This window comes from Panicum virgatum, chromosome 1K, assembly GCF_016808335.1.
Source record: "Panicum virgatum strain AP13 chromosome 1K, P.virgatum_v5, whole genome shotgun sequence".
NCBI classification, from domain to species: Eukaryota; Viridiplantae; Streptophyta; class Magnoliopsida; order Poales; family Poaceae; genus Panicum; species Panicum virgatum.
This window is the reverse complement of record NC_053136.1, coordinates 48,725,250-48,733,358: the sequence shown is the minus strand read 5'-3', so window position 1 is coordinate 48,733,358 and position 8,109 is coordinate 48,725,250. Positions and strand designations below refer to the sequence as shown.

At 47.6% G+C, this 8,109-nt stretch overlaps 1 protein-coding gene across 1 annotated transcript; it reads right to left on the bottom strand.

The window, feature by feature from the left end:
• Positions 1-5,950: 5,950 nt before the first annotated feature.
• On the bottom strand, positions 5,951-6,825 carry LOC120650084. Its single transcript, XM_039927106.1, has one exon. The coding sequence runs from the start codon at positions 6,661-6,663 to the stop codon at positions 6,241-6,243; it is 423 nt and encodes a 140-aa protein (XP_039783040.1). The 5' UTR covers positions 6,664-6,825; the 3' UTR covers positions 5,951-6,240.
• Positions 6,826-8,109: the final 1,284 nt, after the last annotated feature.

Below are 8,109 nucleotides of genomic sequence, written 5' to 3'. Positions count from 1 at the left end.
GTACTTGTGTAGTTGCTCTCTAGTGATTAGTTAGCTTGTGTAGCTTGCTAATCAACTTCTTGCTAGTGTAGCTAGAAGTAGAGATCCTAGTGTAACTAGTTAGCTTGTGTAGCTTAATTAGTTGCTCTTGCTTAGATTGTGTAGCTAAGCAAGTTGAGCACTTGGATTTGGATTGTGTATCCTTGTCCTTGAGCATCTAGTGAGCTTAGGTTTGGCTTTGTGCTTTTGCTCATTAGATTTGTTTAGGAGCTCCCCCGGTTTGTGAAGTACTAGTGCTTAAGCTTGTGTGTCTTGGCATTAGAATTGTTAGGAGAGCTCTTACTAGCTTGGCACTCCATTTGCTTTGTGTAGGATCCTTTTTGGAGGTGCCTTAGAGTCATAGTTAGAGGGGTGAAGTCTTGGCTAAGCGAATAGTTTCAATTCCGCATAAGTTTCGGTTAGCCGGCGTAATTAATTTTAGAAAGGACTATTCACCCCCCCTCTAGTCCGCCATCTCGACCCTACACACAGCCTGAAGGTTTTGTCGATCCTAAAAATGCTGGGAAAATATGTAAGCTTCAGAGGTCCATCTATGGATTGAAGCAAGCATCTCGGAGTTGGAATATTCGTTTTGATGAAGTAGTCAAAGGGTTTGGCTTCATCAAGAATGAAGATGAGCCTTGTGTTTACAAAAAGGCTAGTGGGAGAGCACTTGTGTTTCTGGTCCTATATGTGGATGACATATTACTGATCGGAAATGATATTCCAATATTTGAAGCCGTTAAAACCTCATTGAAAAAGAGTTTTTCGATGAAGGATTTAGGAGAGACGGCTTATATTCTGGGTATTAGGATCTATAGAGATAGATAAAAAAGGCTAATTGGATTAAGCCAAGAAATGTACATTGACAAGATATTGAATCGGTTCAATATGCAAGATTCCAAGAAAGGTTTCTTGCCAATGTCACATGGCATTACTCTAAGCAAGAGTCAGTGTGCTACGACACCTGATGAGCAAAAGAGGACGAGTACGATTCCTTATGCTTCGGCAATAGGGTCGATCGTGTATGCTATGCTTTGCACGCGCCCAGATGTTTCTTTTGCTCTAAGTGTTACGAGAAGGTATCAGTCAGATTTCGGTGAAGCTCACTGGACAATTGTAAAGAGTATCCTTAAGTACTTGAGAAGAACTAAGGATATGCTCCTAATATTTGGAGGCGAAGATGAGCTCCTTGTAAAGGGTTACACCGATGCTAGTTTTCAAACAGACAAAGATGACTCCAAATCACAATCCGGTTTTGTTTTCTGCCTCAATGGTGGGGCAGTGAGCTGGAAAAGTTCCAAGCAAGATACGGTGGTTGATTCGACAACAGAGGCCGAGTATATTGCAGCTTCCGAAGCTGCAAAAGAAGCTGTTTGGATCAGAAAGTTTGTTTCTGACTTGGGTGTTGTTCCTAGTGTGTCCAGTCCAGTGGACCTCTATTGTGATAATAGTGGCGCCGTTGCACTAGCAAAGGAGCCTAGAACAACTAAAAAGTCCAGACATATACTGCAGAAGTATCACCTCATCCGTGACTTTGTTGAGAGAGGTGATGTGAAGGTTTGCAAGGTGCACACGGATTCAAACGTTGCTGATCCATTGACGAAGCCTCTCCCACAACCAAAGCATGAGGCGCACATGAGATCTATGGGTATTAGATACTTACATAAGTAATTCTAGTGTGCGTGGGAGATTTTTGTGTCATGAGTATGTTTATGTAATGATAAATAATTGTTATTTGTTCCACGGATGATTATTTTTTACATTGATTATCAAGTATGTGACTTGTTCGTGAAACTCTTTGTTGACAATGATATGATTCTAAATTATCCCTAGTTTATGTCGTTGTGTGGGACAACAACGACGTTGAGACTAGCACATGCATTAATTGATGATCATGTTTCACGGATCATGGATATGGAGATATCGGATTAATGATGTGGACACATGTTGGTAAACATGGTGTTGGATTGACCCACTCCAAGACAATGTTGGGATTGTTATTTTGTATGTGCCATCAATTGTTCTTGAGTGTTATACCTACTGGATCCTTAGACCTGAGATCGCCATTGTTTCTCACTGTGTGTAGTGGTGCATCTTGGGGCTGCTAAACGCTACTCCGTGACTGGGTAGTTACAAAAGTAGCTTACAGGTGTGTCATGAAACATGGAATGGGATGTGAGCGGATCAAGATGGAATTTGCCCCTCCTAGATAACGGGAGAGATATCTCTGGGCCCCTCGAGATAGTTGGATTTGAAAGTGCATGGCCATGCCAAAGTGATTAAAGAGTTAATCATGATGACTAAAGGTTAGTTATGAATAGAATCCACTATTAGATCGAGGGAATGGTCGAGCTATCACAAAGGTGGCACGCATCTCGCTTTGAGCTTGACTGGTATCGTGTGGCAAAGAGATCAGTGTATGAGTATATCTAAGGTTCAGCCGATATGATCTTTATGTGTATTTGTGAGTCACTATGCCCTGCTAGGTGCCGCTATTGACTTGTGATTCGGAAATGATTTCCGATCACGACCAACTACATATGAACCTAACGGGTCACACACTTAAGGGGTTTGGAATATTGGAAAGCTTGCCTGTATGATTGTCTCTAGTGCAAGTGGGAGATTGTTGGTGATATACCCAAGAGCCCATCATCACAATACGATTTAAAGGCCCAAGAGGATATTGATCCAAGAGGGATTAGGGTTACTAATGGGCCTATGAGATAGAAGCCCATTAGTACGCCCTATATATACGAGGGAGGGGCTAGGGGGGCGACAACCCTGTGAGCCGCGCCACCTCCTAGCCGCCGCCCCTCCCTCTCTCTCGGCCGCCGCCCATGCCGTGCATGCGGTGCTAGCACACCAACACCCGGCGTTTCATCCCCGTACGTGTGGACTCCGTGGAGGCGTTGCTGCGACTGCTGCGCTGATCGGCTGCTGAGATCAAGTACGAGGAGCTCGGTTCGTGGGACGTGATCGACTACTTCCTCTACATCGACGCGCGACTTCTTCCGCTGCGCTGCGCGTCTAGTAGTAACGATCTATGATCTTCTACTCGCAAGCATCTTGGGTATATGCGGTAGTGATGCTACCGTAGCCTACCCGTTTACCTACAGGTACTTGATGGGGAACATGCCCAGTTGGCAATTAAAGAGGTCTGCATACTGGGTGTGTGTACTCTCATCACCATTGATCATAATTATTTCACTTTTGTCAAAGTTAATTTTTAACCCTGACATTGATTCAAAAAGGTACAGCAAGAGCTTCATATTTCTGGCCATATCAAGGTCATCTTTGAGGCAGATAATAGTGTCATCAGCGTATTGTAACATTGCTACCCCATTACTAATTAGGTTGTCAGTCAAACCACATAGCAGACCATTTCTTTGGGCTTGCCTGACCATCCGGACCAAACAGTCAGCCACAAAATTGAATAGGATGGGTGAAAGGGGTCCCCTTGCCTCAGCCCCTTATGGCTAACCTAAGAACACGACATTTTTACTTGTTTACAAGATTTATGTATTTAGCTATTTGCAGTTTTGCACACAGCCACACACACATCAGAACACACGTGCATCACGTTTCGTACATGCATGCGCGGGGATGCTAGTTATATATTTTTGGGTCATTTGGTTATCCTAAGAAGTTGATAAAATAAATTAAAATGACATTCTACGTAAATAAACTAAAATGACATTCTACGTAAATAATTTGGAAAGAGAAATGAACTAGTATGACATGCCATCGTAATTAATTAGCTAACATAAAAAATACTATTGGATACTCACTTGCATCTTTACCCATACGTGCAAATAAATATTCTCTACGTGCTAAACTAGCTGCATTTCAAGCTTTGTTTTTAAATCAAACTATCTGATTTATGTAGAGTATGAACATTATAATACAAATAAGTATGCAATAAATATATGTATTATCATGAATCTAGTGATATTTGGTATCATAAATATCGGTATATATAACAATTTTTATAGATTTGAGTTAAACAAAAAAAGTGTAGCTGGGAAGCATATACACACGGATTTTCTCAGGTTCATGCGTGTTCATGTTCTGCTTCTCGTCAATACAAATAAGTATGCAATAAATATATGTATTATCATGAATCTAGTGATATTTGGTATCATAAATATCGGTATATATAACAATTTTTATAGATTTGAGTTAAACAAAAAAGTGTAGCTGGGAAGCATATACACACGGATTTTCTCAGGTTCATGCGTGTTCATGTTCTGCTTCTCGTCAGGACGGTCAATTGAGACACCGTCTCCGACTCCCCGTGCATCGCTGGTGGGAGTGGGCACTACCAGTAGCAGTGGTGCCTTCCTTGGTCTTTCACATGGAAATCCAGCAACGTCAGCTATCAGAAGGTTCCACGGCATGGCGCAAAGCAAGACACTCGGGAGATACTTCTCATCGTCCATTTGATCCGTCGTGCGCTCTGTTATTACGGCAACAATGTACGCGTCCTTGTTAATTAATTTTCTATCAGGACTTTGTAATGATGCCCTGCAGCTTTGTTGAACGAAGACGAAGCAGGTCGTCAAGCTTTTGGATTCAGATGCGAGGAGCACGAACACGCGCAGAGGAACACGCAGCCGACTGCCCACTCTCCCGTTTGGTTCATGGAGCACAGAGTGACAATCATTTCTTTATACTCCTGTATTGGAGCAAAGAGCCATTGAGTGAATGACTCCTTTCCATTATTTTCTTCAGAGAAAACAAGAAGATCTCGTGGCCCATGTGTAGGGCCGTGTTTGGATCGCGCTAGTGTCTTAACACGCACGTTTTTCGAAAAAAAGAATCTCGTATGCATGAAGTACTAAATAAAGTCTATTTGCAAAATCTTTTCAGGGATGGATGTAACTTTTCGCGACGAATCTAATGACGGTAATTAATCGGTGATTGACTATAGTGATACTATAGTAATCATCCTCTAATCACGCGGTCAAAGACCTCATTAGATTCTTCATGGTTCCTAGCGCAGGTATTCTGGAGTTAGTTTTGTAAACTGACTTTGTTTAACACCGTAATTAGTGGTCAAAGTTTCCTAACACTCTCTAACGCAGAGACTAAACAGGGCCTAGATTTCCACCTAGCTAATCCACGATGCCAGCCAAGCTCCGCACTGGGCTTTTCTATTGCATGTGGGCTTGAACTCGTGGCCCACTGCGATATGCACACCTAGGGGTGGTAAAAGGGTTCAAAATTTTGAACTAGAAAATCATAGGGGCGGATCCTAAAAAAGCTGGACTTTAATTTTATACAATTTTGAACTAAAATATTTAAGAGTTTTATTGGGCTGTGAAGAGACCACTAGAATCACGGCCTATTACCCCCCTATGCACAACTCATCTTTAGCAACTAGCCCTGCTACTTCTGGAAACACAGCACCGCAGTCGCCAACCGGTTCTGGAATGTGTGTGTGCAATGGCACCTGATGAGTCATGCCAAATCGCCAACCAGAATAATTCTGATGTGCTACCGTGACCAATGGAGAGTAGCTACGACGGCCAATGACAGGCCAGCGTTATCCACGACGCTCCCAACTAATCGTTCAAATTATCCAAGAAAACCGATAAGAAAAAAACAGTGTGTTATCATCGTCAGGGAGTGTGACGCAGAGATATGTTTGGCCAGACTTGTTCTTCCTTCCTGGAATTGGTCGGGAGCCAACCCGCTCCATTTTTAGCTCGGCACGAGAGAATATCGGAGAAGCTTCGCCAAACTCGTTCCCTCTCATCATCACTTGCACGATGCTGTTTAGCGAAAGATAAGCAGACACCGGACAAGAGGAGATTAAGAAATGGCGCCAGCGCCGATCGTACTAGCAATCTCCTTCACGGTACACGGCGTTGAGGCCATCGATTATTCATGTCCCGTCCTTTTCTCTGAAATTTAATCGCGCTAGTAGACCTGAACGATGGTTCGCTGAAATAACACGCTCAAAGAATTAAGGTCTGTACATTCTGGGTTATACACGGCAAGCGGAAAATTGCGGTAACTTGTGCGAATGAACATGTCAAAAACTTCAGCGTTTGCAGCTCTAAATTTCAAACGGCCCTATTACATCCGTGTGTACGTGTATGTACCAGGTTTCACATCTCTAGGCTAGGCTCCATTTGGAAGAAATGCCACACGAAACCGTGTAACTTTCTGATTGCTTCGGTTTTGCTCCGTTCCAAACGGAGCCTCCTCGAATGCCTATCGCCTGGCGCCGGCGGTGCCGAGGTCCTCGACGGGCACGGAGTTGCGCTTGATGAACTCGAGGCAGTCGGCGATCGCCTCCGAGTAGAACGAGTTGGACCGCGCGAACGGCGCCGCCGCCGCCCTCCGCGGCCCCTTGCGCGCCGCCGCCGCGGCGTCTTTCCCACCCCCGACGAGAACCCTCCTGCTGCCGCTCCGCCCGCATCCGCTGCCGGCGCCCGTGGTCGAGAGCCTCTTGACGAGGCGGCGCACGTAGCGGCCGACGATGCCCAGGAACGTGAGCAGCTCGGCGCGCAGCCGCCGCACGGAGAGCCGGTTCCTCGGGCACAGCCGGAACCCCCTCGCCCCCGCCCGCCGCCACCGCCGGCCCTGCAGCCTCACGTAGCTCTCCTGCGCCTGCGAGTACTGCGAAGAACCCATCCTGGAGCTCGTGTGTGAATGGCACGCGGCGATGTGCCCGCTCTCGTGCTCGTGTGCGTGGCACGCCGCGATCGATGTCCCCTGCTGCCCTGTCCTCTTCCTGGCTCGTGCGAGCTCTGATGCGTGCGTGCGGCCGGTGGTGTTGCTGATGGCTGCTGCTGCTGGTGGTGGTCAAGTCTCAAGTGGCCGGGGGCAGCAGGCGAGTGGGCTATATAGAGCGCGCTCGGGGCCAAGGGAACACGGCAGGAAGGTAGGTTAGAATCGGGCCTTTTCTTTTCTGAAAGTGACGGGGGATCCCGGGGACGGGGACACGACAGGATTAGCTTACTGCTTGCGGGGGTGCCGGGGCGAGCGCATTACGGACAAGCTAAAAGGCCAGGGACAGTGACCTGGCCGTGTAAAATGTGAATTGGACTCGTGCAGAGCCCTGCCGCTCTGCCAGCCAAGTGCGCCGCCGTCGCCTTCCCCTCAACTGGCTGGTTGGGTGATCGTCTCGTCGACCAACCCCTGCTCTGGGCACCGGGCATGGAAGACATGCACGCGTGCGCCCTGCTTTTGTACGGTTGCTTTTACGCGCCGGCAAGCGCGCTGCATACGTAAACGTATTGTATTGAATAGTGATCGCGGCTTGTTCGGTTGCGTGGTGAATGTAGCACTGTTCTGACGAAAACCACGGTGGACTACCAGCGATCCGGCAGAAGCTTTGTTTGGTGGCTGACCGGCTATGTTAAGCTCGATTTAACTAGCACTAACCATTGGGGATTTGTCACGGAATCGCTGGGCAGACGGAATACGAGTACGTGGTTTCGCGCTGAGAAACAGGAGCGTGCGTGTTTGCATTGTGCCGCCTGCCCTGAAGTGCTGCAGTGCAGCACCCTGCTTAGGAAGACAACCTTAGATTCCCTTGCCTGATCGCCTCACAGATGAACTGGGTGGAGAATTAGGAAGCTCACTAGCATCTGATGAAGTGTAGCGTACGGGCACGCGATTTTCCAGCTGGGTTGCCACCCTTGCCCAGACCGGTAACCCAAAATGCTTTGGCGTGATCGCCGCCGCAGCTGCTGCCGCTCGCTGTCAACATACAGTATATTCCGCTCACCGAATTTGACACCAAACAGCACACACGTCCTGTCTGGTAGTACCTGAAAATCTCCAGAATTGACATTTGAAACCCCGTTCTAGAATTTCCAAGCGCATGGTCGAAATCCTACGCGAAATCGGCATTGGTCAAAGCTGCAAATCTGGAGGTCTCGGCAGCGCCACCGCGCCACGGGGCGCGCCGGCGCCGCCAGGGCCGGCGTGGCCGCTCGCTCGCGCGACGGGAATTGCCGCCGGACCGGAGGAGGGTGGGTGGGAGAGCCGCAGAGGGTTTGGTGCGGCCAGGCGCCTTGGCGGGAACACATGGCGCCCGGCGCGCGCGCGTGCCCCCACACGCCGCGGCGAGCT

Bases quoted from the DNA above. Each gene is read 5' to 3' on its own strand.
- LOC120650084 (XM_039927106.1), bottom strand. From the start codon at position 6,663: ATGGGTTCTTCGCAGTACTCGCAGGCGCAGGAGAGCTACGTGAGGCTG.